The sequence below is a fragment of the Squalius cephalus genome, assembly GCF_949319135.1.
Source record: "Squalius cephalus genome assembly, chromosome: 5".
In the NCBI taxonomy this organism is placed as follows: domain Eukaryota; kingdom Metazoa; phylum Chordata; class Actinopteri; order Cypriniformes; family Leuciscidae; genus Squalius; species Squalius cephalus.
Genome location: NC_137126.1, coordinates 2,277,343 through 2,303,054, shown reverse-complemented (window position 1 = coordinate 2,303,054; position 25,712 = coordinate 2,277,343). Strand labels below are relative to the sequence as shown.

The window sequence follows — 25,712 nt, the reverse complement described above, 5'->3', positions numbered from 1 at the left end:
GCCAAGGATCCTCTGAAACGTTCTGAGGGGTACAAGAGAGCCCTCTATGAACGATGCCGTGAGCTGCTGAATCGTTAGAGCACGGGCCGGTGTGGGCCATGCTCTCATAAGTACGGAGTCGAGAACTGTTCCCAGGAACGTGATACGTTGGCTGGGCAACAGAACACTCTTTGCAACATTGACCCTGAGCCCTAGACATTCTAGATGGCTGAGGAGCCAGGCTTTGTGAGTATGTGACTCCGCCTCTGACTGGGTCAGTATGAGCCAGTCGTCGAGGTAGTTTAGGATGCGCATTCCCCGCTGTCTCAGGGGGGAGAGAGCTGCATCCATGCACTTCGTGAATGTACGAGGCGCTAGTGCCAGTCCAAATGGAAGAACTGTGTACTGGTATGTCTGCCCCTCGAAGGCGAATCTCAAGAATGGCCTGTGGTGGGGGTTCACTTGAATGTGAAAGTAAGCGTCTTTCAGATCTACTGAGAAAAACCAGTCGCCTGGGCGAATCTGCGCCAGGATATGTCTGGTCGTGAGCATTCTGAACGGCCGTGACATGAGAGCCTTGTTCAGATGTCTGAGATCTAAAATGGGTCTCAGGCCGCCGTCTTTCTTTGGAACAAGAAAGTATCGGCTGTAAAAACCTGACTCGCTCAGAGAAGGGGGGATCTTCTCGATGGCCCCTTTCGCCAGCAGACTTAACACTTCGGTGCGGAGGACATGACTCAATGTGCCCCTTACCGTGGTTTGTATAACCGCGCGAAAACGCGGTGGTCTGCGGGCGAACTGAAGCGAGTAACCATGCTTTATGATGTTCATCACCCATACTGAAACTCCGGGGATAGCTTGCCAAGCTAGAGCCCGCAGAGCTAGAGGCATTATCATATCTGGAACACCCAGAGTGGGGGGCTCGAACTGACATGTATGCATGTGAGAAATTATGCTCGATTTGTGCTTTGTGTGGGTCGCTGTTAAAACAGCGTTTGTTTGCAGGGGTGCGTGACATGTGACGGGCCCATGAACTGCATTTAGAACTGCTGCAGCCGCCTGAACTGAAGAGGGAGCCGTGAGCAGTAGTCGAGCGATTTTTGGGGCTGGTCCGGCCGCAGCGGGACAGTGACCCCTCTTTGTGCCGGTTAGGACGGCTTCTTGGGCTCGTGATCGAGCGTCAGCTTCGGCCGCGGGCCCTGGCGCTTAGGGAACGGGAACCGTTTCGCTGGCTTCATGTGCTTACTGGTCTCAGCCGCTGGGCGGGGCTGGAGGACCTGGGACACCACTTTCTCAGGTCGCGGCGTGCTCTTGGGGTGCCGTTGGACTGAGCTGGAGCGCTTTGGTAGAAAGTGTCTCATGGCGCTGGAAGCCTTCTGAGCTTCAGTGAAGCGATCGGCGAAGCCGCTGACAGATGGGCCGAAGAGACCTGAGGCTGTGACGGGCGAGTCGAGGAAGGCAGTTTTATCCGCGTCCCTGATCTCGGTTAAGTTTAGCCAGAGGTGGCGCTCCATTACCACTAGGCTGGCCATATTGCGGCCCAGGGCTTGAGCGGTGGTCTTCGTGGCCCTCAGTGCCAGATCCGTGGCACTCCTGAGGTCTTTAAATGTGTCTGGGTCCGGGCCTGACTCATCCATGGAACGGAGAAGTTTGGCCTGGAAGGCTTGAAGCGTCGCCATGGCGTGAAGTGCAGAGGCGGCTTGACCGGCGGCAGCGTATGCGCGGCTGGCAATGGCCGAAGTAGTTCTGCACGGCTTAGAAGGGTGCACCGTCTTAGACCTCCAACTACCTGCAGTGGGGGGGCATAAGTGTGCAGCGACCGCTTCCTCCAGTGGGGGGAGAGACACATATCCTTTCTCTTCAGCGCCGTCAACAGTGGAGAGCGTAGAAGAGGCAGATGAGCGCGTTCGCGCTGAAAAGGGCGCGCGCCAGCATTTTGTGAGCTCTTCGTGAACCTCAGGCATAAATGGAGCGGCGCGCTGACGAGGGGCCTGCTGGCGCCCCGGCAGGTACCATTCATCGAGGCGGCTTCTGGCGGGCTCAGCTGGAGAAAGCCAATCGAGTCCCAACTCGTCAACAGCGCGAGACATGACACGGAGAAGTTCGGCGTCAATGCTCGCTCGAGTATCAGAAAACTCTAGCTGAGAGGGGGGGGCGGGGTCCGCGGAGCCCGACCAATCCTCACTCTCAGATGCCGCCATAGAAAGTGCGTCATCGACGTCATCCGGAGATGCGCCGAAAGAGACGAGTCCAGCCGCTTCAGACGAGGGGCGCTGCTCGCTCCGAGAGAACAGGACAGGCGAAGAAGGCGTGGGCGAGGCACGAGGAGAAAGGCCCGGCGTGCACTCGCTAAACTCACCGCGCTCAGGACGCCTCTGATCGCGCCGCTTCTTCCTACGGGGCTCGTGGGGCGCCGAAGACGGAAGGTGGGCGGAATCGGTCACCGTCGAAGACAGCCTTGAATGGAGAACGGAGACAGGCATCCCGTCGCAGAATTGGCAGCCGCCTTTCATGAGCGCTGCCTCGGCGTGCTCAGGGCCGAGGCAGGCCGCACACTGGGTGTGTCCGTCGGATGCATGCAGGGAGACCCCGCAGCTCTCACAGATGGAGAGAGGCATTATGCCGCGCTGTGAAAACAGCGGTTTGCTCTTTTAGATAAATATGCAATGAAAAGGATATAATTTTTCGTCGGATGCCACAGGGAAACGCTCGGCTGGCGAGATGCCGGGATGCGAAGCTGTTCCGCTGGACGGCTTTTCCACGACGAGGGCTTCTTACGACCGGAGAAAATCAGCGACGAGGTGAGTCGAGCTGAAGGAGATTAAATCTGTCAAATGGCGGATTCTATTTGTATTTATATGTTATGGTCACGTGTAGTTTCGCGCGCTTGACAGTGACAGAGCGCCAAGCGCCCTGATTGGCTCGCGCGCTTCTGTCTATCCGCCATTGGTTCGTGCAGTTGCCCACAGCACAGCCTATCAGCTCACTCACGTGGGTCTGATGCTCTCGCCTGTGCTGTAGCAAATGCGTTTTAAAATAAAGGCTTCAATATTCTCGAGAAAAGGAGTTTTCCCATAAGCGTTTGCAACGCAGTACGAGAGAACGTTCTCGTAAGGGAACAGCTGTTTTAAATTGTAATAATATTTCACAATATGACTTTTTGTTTGTATTTTTTAATCAAATAAATGCAGCCTTGGTGAGCAGAAGAGACTTATTTTAAAAACATATATATAACAAACTCCAAGCAAAATAACTCAGGCCTCTCACACAGCACTGCTTTACAGAGCCGTAGTGAATAGATTCAGTGGCAGCACATTGTAATTGCTTTGTTGGTCAATATTGTAATGCAATAGCCTATAATTTACGCTCAGTACGTCTCTTTTAGACAAATGAATAAGGTCAACATGCCATCAATTACAGTATTCAGAGTGCACCAAATAAGAAAAATCATTCTAACAAACACGCCTTTGAACATTTTAAAACATAGATCTATTTATTTACCATTTTCACACGAGGCAAATGTGCCGTGGAACAAACAAGAAAATTAGAGTCATTTTCTGTTTTGATGTTCAAGGACAGAACAGTATCACTATCAAACTTTTGATTTGGTTTCTGAATAATAGTAATGCACATAGAAGCATAACACAAAGTATTCCACACGTCAAAGTACACAAGCAAAGTGTGTGTCGGGTCGTAGAGGGAGCGAGACACAGACGGTGAAGGACGATCCATCCCTTCAGTTCATATTCAGGCATTAATATTGCATGACTTCAGAGCCTTTGGTTACAGAGGTTCCTTCTTTCACCGTATTTCTTGTGTCATAACTAATTCTCCCAGCTGATGGCCTCAGCTATTAAAAATTTACCTGAGTGCGCTCTCTGTTTGGACAGTTTTGTTTTAAACTATTCAGGGACGAAAGGGCAATTCGGTTTCTTATTGAAGCACTTATATATAGATGAAATCACTTTTTACAAACAAACAAGACAGCAATACTTCAGGAAGACTGGGAGAAAGAGCCACGCTTGTGAAAAAGAACTGCACTTTATATAAAGAGTGCTTTTTATGGAAAGAATATACTTAAGTATGTTTTTTTTTTAACACTTAATTGCTATTAAATGTATATAATAGTTATTTTTTAACCACGTACATTTTGAAATATGGTTAAAGTTACTGCTGAATGTACTAACAAGCATATATGGCAAACTAAAATATGCTTTAATGTCATTTCTATTGACACTTGTTTGTTATGCATTTAAATATATTTGTAATAGTTTAGTATTTAGTTTTGCAATTTAGTATTTAAAATATATTAACTTTAATGTAATATCGAAAAACACTACAGTTAAAATTATAATCAAGTATTTAACGTGCTTTAGTATGCTATTTAGCATGTCAAAATAAGTATACTTGTTTGACAAGGTATGCTTTGCTTTTTATGGAAAGAATATACTTATGTATTTTTTATCGACACTTAATTGCATATTGATTGCTATTAAACGTATTGAACCACGTAGGTTTTGAAATACGGTTAAAGTTACTGCTGAAAGTACTGACTTTAAATGCTTTAAATGTCATTTATATTGACACTTGTTTGTTATGCATTTAAATATATATTTGTAATAGTTAAGTTGCAATTTAGTATTTAAAATATATTAACTTTAATGTAATATCAAAAAACACTACAGTTAAAGTTATAATCAAGTATTTAACGTGCTTTAGTATGTTATTTAGCATGCCAAAATAAGTATACTATACATGCTTTGCGATGACAAAATATAATTAAAACATGATCATTTAAAATGTGCTTTAAAGTAAAACATTTAGTTTGGTATAACTACAAAGTGCACTTTTTAAAAGGGTACTTAAGTGTGTTAAAAACTTGAAAGTGAACTCTCTTTGTTCTTTTATTTGCAAGAACAGTTTTTTTTTTTTTTTTTTTATTACTTTAAGATCTGAAGTACACCAAAGTATAGTTTAAATACAATTAAGTGCACTTCTTTTCCACAAGGGCGCTGATGATATTACAGTTACGATCTCAGTCTTACACAATCAAAATATGAGATTTATTAAGTCTGATGAAAGTCAAATATTACTACTTGTTGTCAAAAGGCATATCACTTGCCTGATAGTTATTTTTCCCCTGTTTTGCCTTATTTATCAGGCATTAGAAGTGTGGAGCTGTACGTGTGAGGACTGTACCTCCTGTTGATCACTAACAGCTTGTCTCATGAACCCAGATGTGTGCTTGAAAGTTGTGTGATGCCACGACAACTTGTCCTCTATGGAGTAAAAAACGCACAGACAGACCTTGAGGCTGGTGCCTCTTTTAGTACCAAACCTTTTTTTTATTTTTTAAATGAAACTCAGCATTTCAAGGGTCAGAACATGTCTACGCACACGGCAGTGAACCCAGTGAACCAGCAGAAGAGTCTGTTTCTGCAGTCATTACGAGTTTACCACGGGTATCATGCCAAAAGACAAACCACGTCATCCAACAGCGTCACCTTTGTCCTCTAAACCTACAATCACATCCACAATTTGAAGGGAAACCCAATTCAGACCGACAGAACAAAAGAAACTGGTCAAATTCAGCTCAAACATGCAGGACTGTCAGGTTCAAAAGCAGTGTTGAAGTGAAGGCTGGTTTGTGCAGAGAAATACTACTAAGAGAACACAAGAACAATAACATCTTTCGTTTCAGGGAATAAGACACATTTTTCCTTCAGTTTGTCCATAAGTGAGAACGAGGTGACTTGACACCACTAATGATGCACAGAAACACAGTAAAGCTGCATTCAGACGCGACTTTGATTCCAGAAAATTGCCGTCAAATTGCAGTAACATGTAAGGGAACGTTTAAATTCTGCCATCAGTCTTTTCATGTCATTCCAAGACAAACCCATATGACTTTCATCATTGCTGAAACACACATACATTTTTTTGTTTTTTACAAAAGCGGAGAGATTTCCATCCCTCCACTGAAAGTCAAAAGCTCACAGGGAACGTTCTGGCAAGGTTCTCTCAAATTTGGTCTACTATATGCAGGTATTTACCATCATTACAAATTATAGATAGATTATTAGATTTTAATTTAGATATAAGCTTTGTACAAAAAAACATGGTATGACATTTAGCTTTATTACAGTTTTTCTCGATTGCTTAAACACTATAACCAGGCTTTTGAACTAAAATGTCAAAACCATAATGCCATTTATCAAGAAGCACACCCATTTCACTAAACTATAAACACTATTCCCTGTTTTGACACATGATTCAGATTTGTTGAACTGTCACTGCAAAACTCTACACACGAATCCCTTCATTTCTCATTGCTTAGACCATGTTGTCATATAGAAAGCACTAGCATTCAATATTGTTCACTCAAGTCAGCACAGCTTCAGCTCAGTTAGCACACAATTACCCAAGTGGAAACACTAAGAGTCAAAATTTAACACACATCAATCAGAACCTTCAATAGATATATAAAAGGGCCCAAATCAGTTTATTGAGTTTTGGAACAATGGATCCAGAAAGACATGAAGGAAGAGGGATAAGAATGAGGAGGAGGATGAAGGGCAAGGGCAAGAAGACAAGCATTCTCAGATGAAATTCAAGCCACTCTAGTTGCCCATGTCTTTATCAATGGTATGACTATGAGGGAGGCTCGGCTACGAGTAAGGCCAAATTTGAGTCGCTTTACTGTCGCCTCGAGAACCTTCAGGGAGGTGTGGTGGCAAACAAAATTCTATCACTGAATAAGACACAAACATTTCCAATAGTCTTTGATGAGGTGTATTTTCTTGCAAGAAAAGGCCAGCAGTCGTACAGTCACACAGAGTGGCACAGAGTGTGACAGTGAAGGGAGGGTATCCTTTCTCCTTTATAGTCTCGACTCCCAGAATGTTATCTTTCTTTATGATGGTATTTCAACCATATGTGGAACATTCTTAGACGTGTCCATCATATTGTCTCCTTGAGTGGAGGCCCTCCTGTTACGTCCCAACACTCTTTACCATTCCAATACAATTCCATATTAGAATAAGGTTTGTGTGTGCTCTTTGACTGTCATATGATGGTCACACACATCTTACTGTAAGTAAATATAAAAAAAAATTTAGAGGAGAGAATATTAAAAAAAAAAGTAAAACAGGGAAAAAATGTTTGTTTTGTTGTGTGTGTGTTGTACTGTGTAGTACATGAATGGATAAAAATGTGCCAGTGTATCCACTGGTTGTGTATTTTGTGTTCATCATGTGAAAAGGTTTGTGAGGGGGGGAACCACAAGCAATATAACTTACCAGTTTTGGAAATGTTGTCTTGAATGTATTGCACCAGTGTGTTAGACTATGTTGCAGTGTGTGTGATTTTGAGGGCTTGTGTGTCCTGTCTGAGGGCAAAGTTTGGTTTTTCAGCAAGAGTGAATGGTTTTGAGTGTAGAGTTTCATTTTGACCTGAAAATAGGATGTTTGGGGAACTGGGTGAGACGTTATGGATTTGTGTTTACAGTTTTGAGAATACGAGGCAGAGTTTCAAGAAATGTGTTTAAGCAATCGAGAAAAGGCATCAGCAAGCACATTCTCACATCCCTTCTTGTGCCGAATTTCCAAATTAAAACCTTGTATCAAAAGAGACCAGCGCATCAGTCTTTGATTTGAATTCGACATCCGGAACAGAAAAACCAGGGGATTATGGTCAGTATACACCAGGATAGGGACATTACAAGCATCAAGATAAATTCCGAAATGCTGAAGTGCAAGCAACAGCGCAAGAGCCTCTTTTTCGATTGTACTATAATGTCGCTGCGATTTCGTAAACTTCCTTGAAAAATAGCATACTGGGTGATCAATTCCAGTAACAACTGTAAGCAATGCATTAAAATCTGATTGGAGTATATTTTGAATTTGGGTCGGGTTTTTGAAGTATAAATGACGGTATTGTCTGCATATAGAAGAACTGAACAGTGTGAAAGAACTGAGGGACGATCATTAATGAATATAGAGAAAAGAAGGGGACCCAATGTTGAGCCCTGTGGTACACCTCTTTCTTGAATAAATAAATCAGATTGTTTCCCTTGAATAACAACACATTGTTTTCTGTTATGTAAATTATGTCCAATTATTTGTTCCTATGTATTGTGGAGTGTTCTATGTTGTGTGTTCTTGTATTGGATGCCATAGTCATTGCACTGTAAAACAAATTTACCTACGGGTACAATAAAAGTAACCTAACCTAACCTAACCTAACCTAAATATAAATTAAACCATAGTAAAGAGTTTTGAGAAAGACCAACTGCATGTAATCTGTCACCGTAATCTGGTCTTTAATAATGCTCTCAAAACGTCTCAAAAAACCTTTTTTGTAACATTTAAGGCTGGAATACACTACACGATTTTTGCCGCGATGTGAGATCTGGGTGAGTCGGCAGTAGTTGCGAAACGTCTGTGCCAGGAGTTGACAGAATTCACAGAAATCACAGTGTATGTGTCACACACACAGAAGGGAACAGACAGATGATAAGGTGAAATGGTTTATTCAAGTAAAAGCAGAGTGATGGGACAACAGCGGGAACCAGATGATGGTGAAAGGATGGGGACTTGATGATAGGTGATGAAACTGGATGAACAAGATGACTGGAGATCGGGATGACGGACAGGAGACAGGACAATCCCCGGTGAGTGTTCAGGTGAGGAGTCTGACTGTTTACGTCGCAGTAACGTTGACTAGACGGTGATGCAGGTTGATATAGGCTGTGTTGATGAGGGAGTGCAGGGAATCAGTATCAGGTGTGGCGATGGCTGACTGAGTGCAGGTGGGGACCAGAAGGGAGTCTGGGAAGTGTAGTGCAGACTAGGGCTGTCACTTTACGTTCGATAATCGATTGCACAATCGGTCGGACCGACCAACACAAGTTTCAAAAATGAAAATAGGGAATCGATTTTAACGGGCTTCTCGGAGCGCGTCCGGCTCGTCACGATACGCCCGCAGTGAATGGACCAGGACATTTCCAGAGCACTTCATGCTTCCTTCATTCTCCAGCAGGATTTGCACCTGCCCACACTGCCAAAAGAACCAAAACCTGGTTCAATGACCATGGTATCACTGTGTAATTACTGTGTGATTTCATGTAATATTCTAATTTTTGAAATCCTGTTTTCGTGGGTTTTATGAGCTGGAAGCCCAAATTATGTACAAATAAACAACTAAATATTTTAAATCCTTTAAGTTGTGGGCCCTGAATCTATAATCTATGGAAGTTTAACGTTTTGAATGGAATTATGGAAATAAATAAACTTTTCCATGATATTCTAATTTTTTGGAAAGGGTCTGTGTATGATGCATTGCTAATAATTACTGTACATAATGCAGTCATAATACGCTGACCAGACAATGGAAATCAAGGGTGCGAAGTCACAAAGGTTGAGAAAAAAAATGGATCGGGTAAAGACAAAAAAGAAGGAAAAACTTACCATAGAGATCACGGATCACAAGCTTAATAAATGTGCTAGAAAACCCAGAATCTGTGGTTTGTTTAGTAATTGTTTGCAGCAGTTTCAGTATTCACACAGTTAGGGTTAACGCAGCTCACTTCACTCACAGGTCGATAAATGCAGAGATCCTTATAAATACGGAAATATCACTGAAGAATGTGTCACGTGTTTCTGTTCAGTGTTTTGTAGTGTAGTGTATGTTCCTCAGTCATGTACTGTATGATGACCAGCTTTTCTCTCTAATCATTTACAAAGTCGGCAAGTGTATGAAGCCCGCTGTTTAAAAATCTGTTCAGATTTGAAAAGTCGTGTCGTGTATTCCAGCCTTAAGTTTGTCTGAAGTTTTGTAAATGTTACTTTTTTAGAATGTTCAGAGAACATTCAAAAGTAACATTATGTTTGAACAATGATAATGCTCCCTGGACATTCATATAACCAAGAAAATAATAATAATAATAATTTTAAAACATTAAAAAACTGGAATGTTCACAGAAGCAAGCATGTTTGAGCTTCCGTTTACCATTTTTGAAGTTGATTGGTTTGTTTTTAAACTAAATCCTAAACGACTGTGTCTCTTCAGAACACTTGATTCATGTGGATTACTTTTTAATTACATCTTATTAACTAGTGTTGAAGTGTCAAAGCTTTGGGTGACTGGATATTAATTGGAGGGACAGAAATCTCCAACCCGACTCTGTCGGGGAAATATAACTATTGTACAAGGTGGTCATTTAGAATGAATTCGTACTGTGATTGTGAATTGCATGATTAAGATAACTTAACCTTGAAGTGTAAGCAAAAGATCTATAACAAAAAATACGAATGACATTGGAAATTCACTAGCCACCAATTCACCAAAATGTAGGACAGTTACAATTTGTCATTGAGGTTGTGTTGACATCTCTCAAGTTTAATTAAAATATCTTCTGAGGTCCATAAGGTGAATAAATATTGATAGAATATTAATTTAGGCTGGACTATCTCTTTAAGTGGCAGTAACACTAGTATTTTAATTCCGTAGATTTCATTAGGTTTATTTACGCATAGCGCTGCATTCTTGTACTCAGACCTGAGAAGTCACACACTGAGAAGGTCCATGACCAATAAAGGGATCTAAATTTCACAGACTGACCTCTTGGCTGAATTATATGTTGAATTATGTTTCAATTACGTATCTCTAATTATGAATCTAATGCATGATCAAAAGTCTAGTGTGACACAGCTTTACCGAGATCAATCCCGAATTGCAATCAATGATCAAGTCCCCCTGTGGTGAAAATCAAGTTTTTAATGTTGTTTATATGTCTTTTTAATATGCTTTAAGACAAACCATGTGTAAATTCATAAGTCGACACCATTGCTGAGTATTTTCTCCTTAAAACTGCAGTGAACCAAAGACAGTCTCAAAAACACGCTTTGAAATCGCTGGTGTTTCTGACGTCACAAACTGCCTTGTAACCAATCAGATCAACGTGTGATCGTCAACCAGTGGATCTCTGAGCTGAGTGAGTGGAGGCGGGGCTCATTTGCATATTCATAGAACCACGCATACTAAATGAGGCAAGAGTGTCGAGTTACATTCAAGATATTTTAAGGCATGATTGTTTTTTTGGGTTTTTTTTTCAAAAACAAAAAAAGTTTAAATATGTCATTTTGGTGATCAAAGATGAGTTTTAAGGGATACAATTATTGACTAGAGGGGGATTTTAAGGATTTGATTTGATTTTTAGAGGGTTTTTTTTTTTTTTGTTTTTTTGTTTTTTTTAGGAAGCCTCAGTAAGTAGTATTAGGTTTAGAGACTTAACCATAAGTATTAAACATATAAAAAAATGAAGTGTGCAACTCCCTGGCTGTAAATTAAAGTTGGAGATAAAGACTCTGGATGCGAGTGCAGAGAAATCATCACAACTCTGCATTATACAAGATTCCCGGGAAACGATGCCCAGAAGAAAATCTATCAAAAGGCTGAGTTGTCAGAATCTGATTCATCCAGGCGAGAGGAAGGGAGACCAAAATGAGGGTTGGGTTTTGTTTTTCTGCCGATGTCGCGATAAATGTAGGAATCAGTGGTTTCCATTTTCAGAGGGGAAAAAGAAGATGAAGAGAAAAGGCTGTGAAAGTAAGAGGAACAAAGGCGGATGCTGACACAGTCTGCAGTGATTTTCTGTTTTTCTCAGAGCTTTAATGGGAAGCTTTATAAACTCCACTGCTATGGGCTGATGTTCATGGGTCAGTCCTGAAGTGGCCTTTTATATCTTTAATATTATATCATGGGGTTAGGGTTGATATTATATTATCTTCAAGGACAGTTTTTATAGAATATATTTTTAAGATAAAGCACATAAAGGCTGAGTAAAACTACATCCATACAACTCACATTGATTTAATTCAAGTCATCTGAAGCAATACGATCACTTTGTATGATGAACAGATAGATGTGTAAGTGATCATTCAATCTCAAATCAAACCAAACCCTTGAAAACCTCATGTACAGCAAAGCTCAAATGTAGTGACACATCACTAACATCATTAAACCTCTTTGGTTCTTGCATGTCATGTGACTGATTGTCATGATGTCATGAAACAAGCACCAGTGAATGAAGTGATGTAATGTTTCGAGGTAAAACGGTAGAGCAGACATCTTCTGTAATGTATGTGTATAAAATATATTATTTATTGCAATTATTGAGCATAAAACACAATTCATTTGAATAAAAAAAAACATAGATTGCCCCCCCCCCCCAAAAAAAAAATCAACCTTTTGTTGAAGTTGCTAACTGTTAGATCCTCTAACTTGAGCTCTTTAAGTTCATTTACTAGCTATTGTATATAAATAATCAAGTTATATTTAATGAAGTTTAAATGTTTGAGCTTGACAACAACATATTTCTTAAAATACAACACAAGCACAGATTATTCATGCATTACAGTTCAGATAGTACTGCAATTCATCAATATCCCTGAACAGACACACTATAGTGACACATAATAAAGCAAGCTGTGAACTCATTGTGAATCTATTTAAGGGGTGTTTACTCAACACGGTTTTCAACTACAAACGTAAAACTTTTTATGTTTTTTGGCCGTTCATTTACACGACAACAGCGTTTTGGGCGCCTGAAAACGGGTTTCAAAGTGCAAGTTTTTGAAAACGGTCTCCGTGTAAACAACAAAAATGCAAATCTCTGAAGACGATGATGTTATGCACATACGTATTACGTGTTCCGTTTATAGTGTTTCATCGCCATCTACTGGCCCGGTAGCAGAATACAGCGTTTTTAGTCGTTTTCGCGGATCCGTGTGAACGGGGATCGATTTGAATGGTGTCGTCTGTACGCGGAAAACTCAAATGAAAAACTTCTCAGTTTTAAACATGGCGTTGTTGTGCAAACGTACCCTCAGACTCTGTCATCAGCAATATTTACAGTATGAAGCATTGAGAACAGATGTTATTATGTGTGTTGGAAACTGTGTATACTTTTAATCTTACAGTTAAATCCGACCTCTAGTTCATAAACGCCAGAGGAGAACTGGCCCCCGACTGAGCCTGGGTTCTCCCAAGGTTTTTTTTTTTTCTCCATCAGGTCACCTGATGGAGTTTTAGGTCACCATTAGGTCACCTGATGGAGTTTTAGGTCACCATTAGGTCACCTGATGGAGTTTTAGGTCACCATTAGGTCACCTGATGGAGTTTTAGGTCACCATTAGGTCACCTGATGGAGTTTTAGGTCACCATTAGGTCACCTGATGGAGTTTCAGGTCACCATTAGGTCACCTGATGGAGTTTCAGGTCACCATTAGGTCACCTGATGGAGTTTTTTCGGTTCCTTGCCACTGTTGCCTTTGGCTTGCTCAGTTGGGGATATTTAATTTAATTAATCAATCAACAATACTATTGATCAGCATTACCAAACGTGGACGTTTTCCACTAGAAACAAACATTGATGTATTATTTTAATTTAATACTGTGAAGCTGCTTTGATACAATCTGTATTGTGAAAAGCGCTATATAAATAAACTTGACTTGACTTGACTTGACTTGAATCAAACGCCTGCAGAAAATGTGAACGTGAGAATTGAGTCAGAGTTAAGTGACACTATCATTATGAAAACAGAGCATCTGGAGATGTACAGTATGAGGAGTAAGTGGTTAATGGGGTGAGACAATGAAAGCTGACCTTTAAAGTAAAGCAGAGGATGATGTCTGTGGCGCTGGATTCAGCAGGCTGAAAAATAAGCATCCTTCTTCTACACCGTACTACTGAAATTACAGGCAATCTGTCATAGCCGTCCTGAAGAAGCACGTGAACAGAAACGGGTCATTCAGAAGGAACGTTCATAATGTTTGAACAATTATGAAATGGAATGTTCACTTAAAGGGGTGGTTGATTATGATTTCACTTTTCTAACTTTAGTTAGTGTGTAATGTTGATGTTTGAGCATAAACAGCATCTGCAAAGTTACAACGCTCAAAGTTCAAAGCAAAGGGAGATATTTGCTTTTAAAGAAATCGCTTTTTAAGGACTACAACAAACGGCTGGTAGAGACTACACCACATTCCTCCTGGGTTAATGACATCACCAACCCTAAAATGTACATAAACCCGCCCCCGGGAACACGATTTATAGATTATCAAGACAGAATATGCTAATCAATGACTAGAAGATAACTACACATCAGCTTCATAAATTCATCAACTAATCATTCAGAAATGTCCTGTTGCTTCTACATGTTGTCACTTCTTCTCGAGTCTCTCCATCATTGTCTGACTCCGGTTTGAACATAAAAGGATAAAAGTTTTTGAAATTTTCAGTGCATGTGTGTGTGTGAGGTAAAAGAACACGAGCTCTTGAAGATCCGCCCCCTGTGCCGGGAGCAGCAGCTAATTTGCATTTAAAGGAACAGACACAAAACGGTGCGTTCTCAAGAATTGACAGTTTTAACATGCTATATAACAATATCTGTGGGGTATTTAGAGCTAAAACTTCACATACACACTCTGGGGACATCAGAGACTTATTTTACATCTTGTGAAAAGGGCATTACACCACCCCTTTAACGTTCGTATAACCAAGAAAAAACAGGACGTTTTGAATGTTCACAGACCATATTCATAACGTGATGGGAATGTGAGCAAAATGTTTCAGGACATATTTTTGTTCGTGATCTATCTATGCAAAGTCATCATTGTTACAAACCTACACAACTTTCTTTCTAACGCGGGACACAAACGTATGATGTCCAAACTGCTCCTTTTTTATGTAAAATAAAAGTAGATCATGTAATGACCAGTGACAGAACAAATATCAATAAAAGCACTCCTGAAATCATATGATACACTCAAAAAAAGGCCTAAATGTAAGATTTATACATATAAAATTCCCATTTATTTGGATTACACAGTTTTAACATAAACAAACTAAACTTCATGTGATGCATATTTGTCAGTCATACTATTTAAATAATCATATTTTCAAAATGCATTTATTGCTTAGAATCAGAATAACTCTGTTGATTGTGAAAGCAATTTGTTAAAAGTATGAACATTAAAATATGACTAGCTGTGGAACAAGCAATAGTCAAAGTTATGAGTTTGAAAAACAAATTGTATGTATTGATGGTACATAAATAAACCTGGTTATTGTGTATTTAGAACATCCAGTTTATTAGTGCTATCACAGATATCTGACCGATGTGTGCCTGACAAATATGCATCACATCAGTTTGCTTGAATGTTAAAACTGTGTAATCCAGATGGATGGAAATGTTAAATATGCCATTCAAATCTTAAACGTAGTCTAGCTTTCATGGTGCTTTTGTCCTTCAAAACATTGTATGTTGTGTTCTAGAAAGAAACTCATATGGGTTTAGAATCCTTTAATTTTCCTCGACAAACAACACGAATAAACAAAAGTGTTGGGAAAGCAACCGCATTGACTTGTGACTCTTGTCTTCTTCTGTGATAAACAGCCGTCTATTGTTTGTCACATCCCTCATTATGGATCACTTCTGTCCAAAGACGTGCTTTAACTAACAACATCTCTCTACAGAACGGTGCGCGGCCCTGATCAAATGTCTGTTTGCCCATTGTGTTAGTATCAACCGTTTGCTCTGCACTCGCAGCACTTTCCATTTTAAGATCTATCAGAGTTCCTCTTTTATTTGAGAGCCAGTATATCCCCTGTCAAATAATTTTGGTTTTAATTCATCAAAGGTTTGCTGCTGCCTACAGAAAGTTGATTAAATCCATTTATAAACCTCAAAGTCTTGATTTGTTGACTGAAGTGTCCACTGTTCAGACATCTAGCGCTCTTTCACACCGCACGGAAAAACCAGGCTGATTGTTTCACTCCTCAAAGTTGCTATTAAAGTGACAGAGAGAGTTATAAATGCAAATGCGGTGGAGCCGGTGTATTTTACCATGAATAATTGAGCGCGGAGACTCTGTTGGGGGAGCTCCAATCAAACAGATGCACAATTTGTTGAGCACCCTTATTAAACACACCACAGAAAGTTTACTGTTCCAAAATTTTACATTCATGCAATGCGGCAAATGTGATAGATGAAGTTTCTGCAGAGGAATGAGAAATGCATTATACTCGCGTTCGCTTCAGTTGGTTCGTCTGCACCGAGTTCATACATGAACAAAGTGGACTGACTTCTAATATCCATGCAGTCATTTGAACATGTTCAGCCTCCATGGCCAAAAACGAGCCATGCAGGAAATGAAAGGAATAGCACAAGCTGAGTGTACAGTAATGCATTTACAATGGAAGTCTATGGGGCAAGAGTTCAAGAGAAAGTCCCGGATACAACTGTGTTGTTTTAATAACAAAAAAAATGTGCCTCACAATTGGTTTGACATGCTCTTCATAATAATTGAAGTGTCTGACAATTAAGTTTGATGTCAATATTTTACTAAGCTAGCACTGTGACTCTCCAATAGGCTTAAAACACATTTTGCATAAAATAATCAACTTGTAACTTAGATCACTTTTGGTATTGAAAAATATATTAATAATCAGTCAACCAAAAAAAAAAAAAAAAAAAAAAACTGTAATTAATAATCATACTCTGTCTTCCAGGTTCTTCTAATTGCCCTTGCATTGAGGAGTGGAAACTAATTATCCACAAACCTCCTTCAATTAGTGTGACATTTTGAAAAGGTTAGACAAATCAATGGAAAGCGTGCACGTTGTGGTTGTGGCCTGGGTTTCTCTGACAGCTGTAGAGGCTCATCTGTTAAAGCGCAGGGTTTATATGTTTCTATGAAGCCGCAGCGAGCTGCATTAACCCTCGGCGAATCGACGAGTTTAGACACTGCAAAGCATGAAGGGCATTCCTCATCTGGAGCAGTCTGTCAAAGTCAACTGTGCCATTTATTCAGTGAAGATCCACACAGTGAAGTCTTGAGCCGAGGAGTTTGGGGTAAAATTGATTAAAAGTGACTTTTACATTTTTGCAAAAAATATTGCTATTTTTCAAAGAATCCTGATTTCCACAAAAATATGAAGCAGCAACATCGATATTAATCCTAAATGTTTCTTGAGCATCAAATCATCATATCAGAATGATTTCTGAAGGATCATGTGACACTGAAGACTGGAGTAATGATGCTGAAAATTCAGCTTTGATCTCAGGAATAAATTATGTTTTCCTTAAAAGACGATAGAAGACAGCTGTTTTAAACTTCAATAATATTTCACAATATTACTGTTTTTACTGTATTAATAGATGCAGACTTGGTGAGCAGAAGAGACTTATTAAAAAAAATTGTTCATCAATGAAGACAGGAGACATATCTCCAAACTTTTGAACAGTTTATTCTATGTATCATATTTTTACTACTTTAATTCATTTTACTCTAATTCATTCCTTTTATAACTGTTTTAATTTCCCTTGCTTTTATCTTGTGCTTATTTTCTATGCAAAGCACTTTGAATTGCCATAGTGTGGAATTTTAATTCCTTTCTATGTAAAGCACTTTGAATTGCGAAATGTGCTATATAAATAAACTTGCCTTGCCTATAGTGTCTTCACAATGAGTTTAGTTTCAATATAAAATTAAGCGAAATTGTGAATACTGTTATGTTTATATTAGACTTGTGTACAGGTAAAATGATACACACATATATATATATATATATATATATATATATATATATATATGGAAAACAGTTTTCGGACGTTCTGATTGAGGTTTGCATATATATATATATATATATATATATATATATATATATATATATATATATATATATATATATGTATATATATATATATATATATATATATGTATATATATATATATAGTATATGTAGGTAAATACGGGTTCTTATATTGGTGCACTTAAATGACATGATTAAATATCATTCTTCCTGCAGTTCATTAAATAAATAAAAAACTTGCCATGATTGTTAACTAGATTCTGACTGTATTTTACTACACTGATTTCATATATAACATTGCCTTGATTGAATTGAAATTGAATTGAATTGAATTGATTGAAATTATTGTTCTTCTGACTGTTCTTGTCATTTCAAGAGATGCAAATATCAACATATAAATACAATTTGTCAAAGGCTGAAAGATAGTATATTATCATATTTCCGAGCTATCACTGAGAACGGACTCATCAGTTCTGTCTTCACACTTTATTCCCGCGTCTGCTCTGAGAAATTCCTCGCCTCACATATAGAAAAGGCCAGACAAAGCAGTTCGGATAAAAACTTTCATCTTGTCGTTTTTTTAATCTTCTCTCTGTCTTTCTCAACATTCCCGAGCGCTTCAGGTAATAAATCACGTCTGAGACTGGAGGTGAGCGCTTGAGCGACGGTCAGCGAAACGCTCTCTCTCTCTCTCTCTCTCTCTCTCTCTCTCTCTCTCTCTCTCTCTCTCTCTCTCTCTCTCTCTCTCTCTCTCTCTCTCTCTCTCTCTCTCTCTCTCTCTCTCTCTCACTCTCTCACTATTTTATTTTAAGCAGCTTGCGAAAGCATGCTGAGACATAAACACAAAAGTGTTTCTGCTACCACCCGTGGTGCTTTCAATATTTTCTTGATTTTTTTTTTTTCTCTTTCTAAATAAGTGCAGCAAAGCTAAAACACACATTTGAATGAAGTGTGATTTGCATCGTAACCAAGTTGAGCACTACATTTTTGCTAAGGTGTTCTGAATGCTGAAAAGCCCTAACATGAGCTCTAGTAATAGGGATGCTTGCTTTAGTAAACGCCACTAAATTGCCGAGGGCCTTCAAGACCGAGTTGAGTTTTGCTGACACATCCTCTTCGGTTTATATCAATACCGGCTGTTGCACATAAATCTTGATGAAAGACAAACATGAACTTGTAATACAAAAGGAGCCCAGCCGCTTTGCCAATGATCAATATTTCCAACCGTTCGCTTATTTTTCAGCGAGGACTGCTGATGAGGTCTGACTGTAGTTCTTCATTACAGGGATATAGATTCGGTTCTATCAAAGAGCTCTTGACATGTGAAACTAACTCTATTTTAAGACGGCTTTCATTGGTATTTCATCACCAGAGCCTCAAAACCATTGGCTCTCTCCCAGTTCTGCAGTGTGGATTCAGCACGGGTTGCTGGACACCGATGCAAACCTCAATCAGAACGTCCGAAAACTGTTTTCCAATGGCTGACACAGGGAAAGGTCAGCGGATCTACTTCGGACTGAACCAAAAAACAACAGCGCCATATCTTTCATTAGAAACAAACTGAAGATGCTGGCGGATTTTCCTTCACTTTCTGCATGTTGCATTTCTCCACTCGAAGAACAGCTGATAGCTCTCCAATCAGAGATATGTGTACTCAACTAAACATCAGCCATGCGTCTACAACCATCCCAGACGGCAACATCCCCAGCGAGCAATTTATAAGACGTCTAATAGCCGTCCAAACACAGCCCTGACGTCTAGGCTAAAACCAGGCGAAATATGGGCTTTCAGTGAAAATGTAATAGATGTCTAACCATCGCCCGAGAATAGACTAGTCATATAAAATATGAACATGTCAAAGAAATGAAACCAAACTCCTTGTAATCACTGTTGACTTTGCTTACATGATGGAATATCATTCATCTCGCATGTTATTTTGGCAAAAACGACATGCAACCAAATTCCAGGTTATTTTGGCTAGATGTGTGTTACTCATAGCCGGACTACATCGGGTCTATAGTTAACCTAGATTGTGGTGTAATGGTGTAGTGTCTGCCCAGATCTGGCCCACATCTGGTGCGTGTGCAATCCACATGTACAGATGTGGGCCGGATCTGGGCCGACACTATGTTACTGTCTGGGATTAACTCAAATGCACTGGTGACAAAACGCACATAGATTCATGTTTACACACATTAGCTTCAGGGTATATTTAAATACAGGTGAAACTTGAAAAATTAGAATATCGTGCAAAAGTTCGTGTATTTCAGTAATTCAAATTAAAAGATGAAACTAATATATTTATTTAACTATATACATATGCATGATTATACTTTTCAGAGGGCCGACATTTCTGTATTTAAAATCTTTTTTTTTTAATGATTTCATGTAATATTCTAATTTTCTGAGATTTTGAATTTGGGGTTTTCATAAGTTGTAAGCCATAATCATCAAAATTATAACTTTTGCACGATATTCAAATTTTTCGAGTTTCACCTGTATAGTTTAGAGTGTTGCATGCAAAAGTCTGCACATCATAGAGAAAGTGAAACCACTCTGGATCATATGATCTAGACGTATAGTGATAGTTCCCAGCTTTCCTCTTCCAGTCGCAGTCAACATCAATATTGTGTTTTAGCGTAACTTAAGCTCTACTGTATATATGGGTGAAAGGGCAATGCAGCGGTCAATACGGACCATCACTGTTTTTCATTCAATCCTGTGACTGTCTGAACTGTTCCTAGACCAGGCATGTTTAATGATTTCTTGTTTTATATGTTATGGTACACTGTAAACTTGACATTAACACCTGTCATGTCTGTGTGTGTATTTCCAGCAGTGTGTAACACAGTCACTCCTACTAGCCACTTTGGCGAGTTGAATTTTATATATATTATATAGATTTTTCAATTGTAGTCTTTTAAAAAGGCATCTGAAATAATAAACTAAGTGCAATGTAGTGTTGTCAAAAATCTAGATTTTTTTTATATTGTTGTTGGATAACTCTTCCAATACTTATATTCCACAGAACACACAATACAAGATGCCCTCTCTCTCTCTCTCTCTCTCTCTCTCTCTCTCTCTCTCTCTCTCTCTCTCTCTCTCTCTCTCTCTCTCTCTCTCTCTCTCTCTCTCAGCAAGTTATACACAAACCCGCCTCTCCTCACTCACTCGTTTCATTCGCTCCGGATGAATATTGTTGGTGTAAAAGGGCTTGAATTTCAGCGTGGGATTGCGCGTATTGTGTATAATTTTTTTAATTCCTCCTCGCGTTCGTTTTCGCTGCTTTATTGCGCTTAAACAGTCAAAAACACCTGCTGCCAAATTATGAGATAATATTAAAAATATCTGTTTTCCGCACGGTATCGATGTCAAAACTGTGGCTGGTGAAAATGGTGAGTGACTTTGGAAAACCACTAGCCACAGTGACTAGAGAGCAAAAATGTTAAAGGAGAACTCCGGTCAATTTTAACATTGAGCTCATTTTTTTGTACATTTGGAGTGCTGTCAATACAGAGAACAACGACAAAAATCGGTGTTGCCTACACCGTGTTATCCTCTTTTTAAAATGTGCACCCTGTTGACTTCAATGGGGCAAGTTTTAAACCTGCTTTTAGCCTCTTAACATCCTTGATGTGTCATTACAAGTGCACAGGTCATGTAAGTGATTCCTTCAGAGTGAACACGGTGAATCTGACTGCAGTAGATGTGAAAGAAATGGATAAAAATGATGTTATTTCAGCCAGCGCTCATACCTGTATTTACATCCTGTTTTCAGTTGAAGTCCAAAGTAGTCGATTGCCGAGTTCACGCGCGTGATCATAGGTAACTAAACCAATGCGCGTGAACTCGACAATCGATTACTATGGACTTCAACTGAAAACAGGATGTAAATACAGGTATGTGCGCTGGCTGAAATAACATCATTTGTATCCATTTCTTTCACATCTACTGCAGTCAGATTCACTCGTGTTCACTCTGAAGGAATCACTCACATGACCTGTGCACTTGTAATGACACATCAAGGATGTTAAGAGGCTAAAAGCAGGTTTAAAACTTGCCCCATTGAAGTCAACAGGGTACAAATTTTAAAAAGAGGATAACACGGTGTAGGCAACACCGATTTCTGTCGTTGTTCTCTGTATTGACAGCACTCCAAATGTACAAAAAAAATGAGCTCAATGTTAAAATTGACCGGAGTTCTCCTTTAATGTCAAGCCATGATTGTAAAGTAGACTATCCTTAAATAGTGTATATACATCAACAGAAAGCTGAAAGCATTGCCAAACATGTATTCAAATATAGCAAACAGATGATTGTAAACACATGCAGAACACACACATTTCTGTAAGCTTTGCTGACGTTGTTTCTCTAAGATACACACATACACAAAAAAGTCATATATAGTCTATAATTCATGCGTTTTAATCTCTAGTTCTTCAGCATGTATCCATATATGCTCTGGTGCTTAAAGAACCCGTATTGGCACGTGAATAACTTCTACATACAGTATAGCCAAGTTGGTTGACTTTGCTGATTTCATGTTTGGAGCCCAATGATATACTGTACAATATACTGTATGCACAAACAATAATGAAAACAATAATTTTGGATTAATAATACATTTCCTCTAACCTGACCAAGACAGTATTAAAGCTGTAGACCTCTGTGGTTTTACAAGGTAACATGTACTTTTCAGAAATCTCACTTTCCTCCTGTAATAAATCATCTGACTCCATGCAAAACACAGTAGAGAAATATTGGCAATTGGTGGCATATTCATGCTTTTCATATTCTCAGTCAGAAAATACGATTAACCACATCTATACGTAATCTTTCTCAGACATCAAACAGGAATCATATTTTTCATGGAGGATTTCTAATGCGAGAACACACAATCAGTTTCCACGCAACTAGGAAAAGTCAACCTGATACTTCAGTACAGTGTGTGACATATCGGTAACACTTTACAATAAGGTTTGTTAGTTAACATTAGTTAGCATGGACTAATAATAACTGCACGTATACAGCATTTATTAATCTCTGTTAATGTTAATTTCAACATTTACTAATACTTTATTAAAATCGTGTTAGCATTAATGCACTAACATGAACAAACAACGAACAGCTGTATTTGTATTAACTAACATTAACAAAGATTAATAAATACAGTAAGAAATGTATATTGCTCATTGTTAGTTCATGTTACATTAACTAATGAAGCTTATTGTAAAGTGTCACCCGCTCAGATCCCAAACACAACACGAGGGTTCAGGTGCCGCACAGAAACGCTGAGCACATTAGTTTGCCCTGCAATGGCCATTCGTCTCATTTTCTCAGGATGAGAGCTGGCTCTTACACTAAACACGCATCCAGTCTCTCGTTTCCACATGCATGAGAACATGCACAAACACTCATCTGTCATCTCTCCGCGCAGCGCTGTACTGTGTGAGACTGACGGGCAGAGCTCACCTAAGGTGAAGTAGGGCAGAGCCGTGTTGTCCAGATCATCCAGAACCGCGATGCGACCCGGCAGGTCAGTCCTGACGAACAGCAGGAGCCTGGACTCCCCTCCGGAGAGACTCCCGGAGCCCGCGCCGGTGAAGCTGAACTCATTCTCCCGGAGAACAGGCAGCGTGGACACGGTCACGGTCTTCACCTCACACGGGCTCTCCGCCAGCTCGCCTCTCTTGTCCCGGTCCTCGTCCGGCTTGCCCCCGGCCCGGGTCCGGCTCAGGCTCACACAGAGCTCCAGCAGCAGCAGGAGCAGGAGACGCGCGTGTCTCGGTGTCATTCCGTTCGCGGTGCCGCTGCGCGTGGATTGAGCGTCTCGCGTAAAGCGCTGGTGGTTTATAGCAGGAGCGGCAGTGCTGAGAGAGAGCGGCAGGCGGCAGCACTGAGGAGACCTCACATATCACACACATTCATAATACTGTAGCTACAGGAAACATTAGCATCACACGCAGTTAAAATAATAATAAAAATAATAATAATAAAAATAAACAATGTACGCTAAAAACAACATCCTATAAATAAACACATACAAAATAAACCATCACACACATTTGCATACACATTAAATCAAATAATAGTATCAACCACATTTATATGTGTTTTGCATCATTATATAGTACAAGAAAAAAAGTTAATTAGGTTATTATAGGTTATTATTAGGTTTATTATTTGTATTAGGTTTTATTGATATTTATTATTATATTATTATATGTATTATTATTTTTATTTTAGCATAAGAAAGCAATAGCATCACACGCAATGAAACACACACACACGAACACACAAAATCAAAACAATGTATGCAATATATATTTTTTTTTTTTTAAAAAGCACCGTCCTATAAATGAACACATACAAAATAAACCATCACACACAGTAGCATATACACATTAAATCAAATAATAGTATCAAGTACATTAATATGCATTTTGCATACAGTATAATAAAAAAGTTTATAATATTATTATAAGTTATTATTAGGTTTATTATTTGTTTTATTATTTGTATTGATACGCTTAAAATGCATGTTCATATTAATTGGAGTAATTATGACTATATTATAGCTATTTTATCACATTTCATATCACATTTTATCAGTATATAAATCAGTTTTGTTTTGGTATAAAGTATTATTATAATATTTAGAGTGGAATAACTACTATTACTACAGCTAATTTAGATGTCACTTTTTTTTTTTTTTTTTTCTTTTTTTTTTTTTTTTTTTCATATACTAGTATTATAGTGGTAATGTGTGAATATTATAGGAAAGCCTATTAAAAGCCTTTCTACAGTGGTATAAACTGTATGCATTCGAAGATATCACTGTGAGGGAATAAAGTGACTCCTGCATCTCTGAAAGTGTCTTGTACTGCAGCCGAACAACGGCTCCACGGCAGCAAAAGTTTCCAAAACTTCATGAGAGCAGAACTCGTGAGGATAAACTTCTCTTTTGAAACGAGAGCTGAGCTGAAGAGACACCTGGAGCTCTTGCATGTCAGTAAACACAGCGCCTGACTGGTCAACACACACGTCTCCCTGTGAGAGCACCTCCTGAAGAGACTGCCTCTGATGTCCCGCTGCGTGTGTGTGTGTGTGTGTGTGTCTGCCTGTTATCTGTACACATCTTTTTTTTTTTTTTTTTTTATGTGCTACGTAATCTTGAATCAGAATAACTTTTTTGCTTTTTTTTTTTTTGGATTCATCTGAAATCATGAACTTTTGTCCCTTCTAGACTCTATTAAATAAAAATTGTTTATTCTTATTTTTTTTAGGAATATTATTATGTTAAATTCCTGTTCCTGGTAATCTTGAATCAGAATAAGTTCCTCTTGCAGCATCTCTTCTCTTCTCTGATGATGAGGGCGGGGCAACCTGTCACTCACATGAGATCAGCCAATAGCAAACCACAACCATCCAATCAATTCCCACAGACAAAATCAAGCCCCGCCCACATTTGCTCTTGTCTCAGATATACGTCACAATATAGGGAAGAAAAGACGAAAACAACTTCCGTTTCCTTTATCATGCCAACAGTAAACCTGAAGAGAACTCTTCCTGTTTTGAAGTTAAATAGTTTTAATAGTCCTAACATACTGTGATTGCTTTGCACAACGCCACCATTTTTAATGGTGGTATGTTGATGCAACTTAACACCCACGAGACTGAGGACTCACATATTTAATTTACTGCATGCAGAACTTGCTGACAGTCCAGAACAGACCTTGGGCAGGAGACCGAACGAGTGCTGCGACACATATGGTAAAGAGAACGACACACTCTTAATGGCTGGGCTTTTTCACACACTCCCCCAGTGGATATATGAGAATCACTGTCGTCGAAATTGCCTTGACCTCTGAGCCAAGCAGTCTTCTGATTTCTTCAAATTGAATTTGACAAACAACACGGCAGCAAGCGTGGGTCTAGACAGAGATGCTTTAAACAGGTTTAGCGCGTGTAATGAGTCCAGTCTCTCCCCTCTCCGTCGTACCAGTAGGTCTGCCATGCCTGTGTTCTTGATTTTCACAAATAAATGAACAATTTGTCCTTCCTTTCTCCCTTTGG

At 39.4% G+C, this 25,712-nt stretch overlaps 1 protein-coding gene across 1 annotated transcript in view; it reads right to left on the bottom strand.

Moving 5' to 3' along the window:
- The window catches only part of astn2 (astrotactin 2), a 479,465-nt gene extending 456,010 nt beyond the window's left edge, over positions 1-23,455 (bottom strand). The window contains exon 1 of the mRNA XM_079872092.1: positions 23,109-23,455. Coding sequence (XP_079728218.1) covers positions 23,109-23,430 — 322 coding nt within the window. The 5' untranslated portion in view covers positions 23,431-23,455. The remainder of the gene's footprint in view (positions 1-23,108) is intronic.
- Between the last annotated feature and the right edge of the window lie 2,257 nt (positions 23,456-25,712).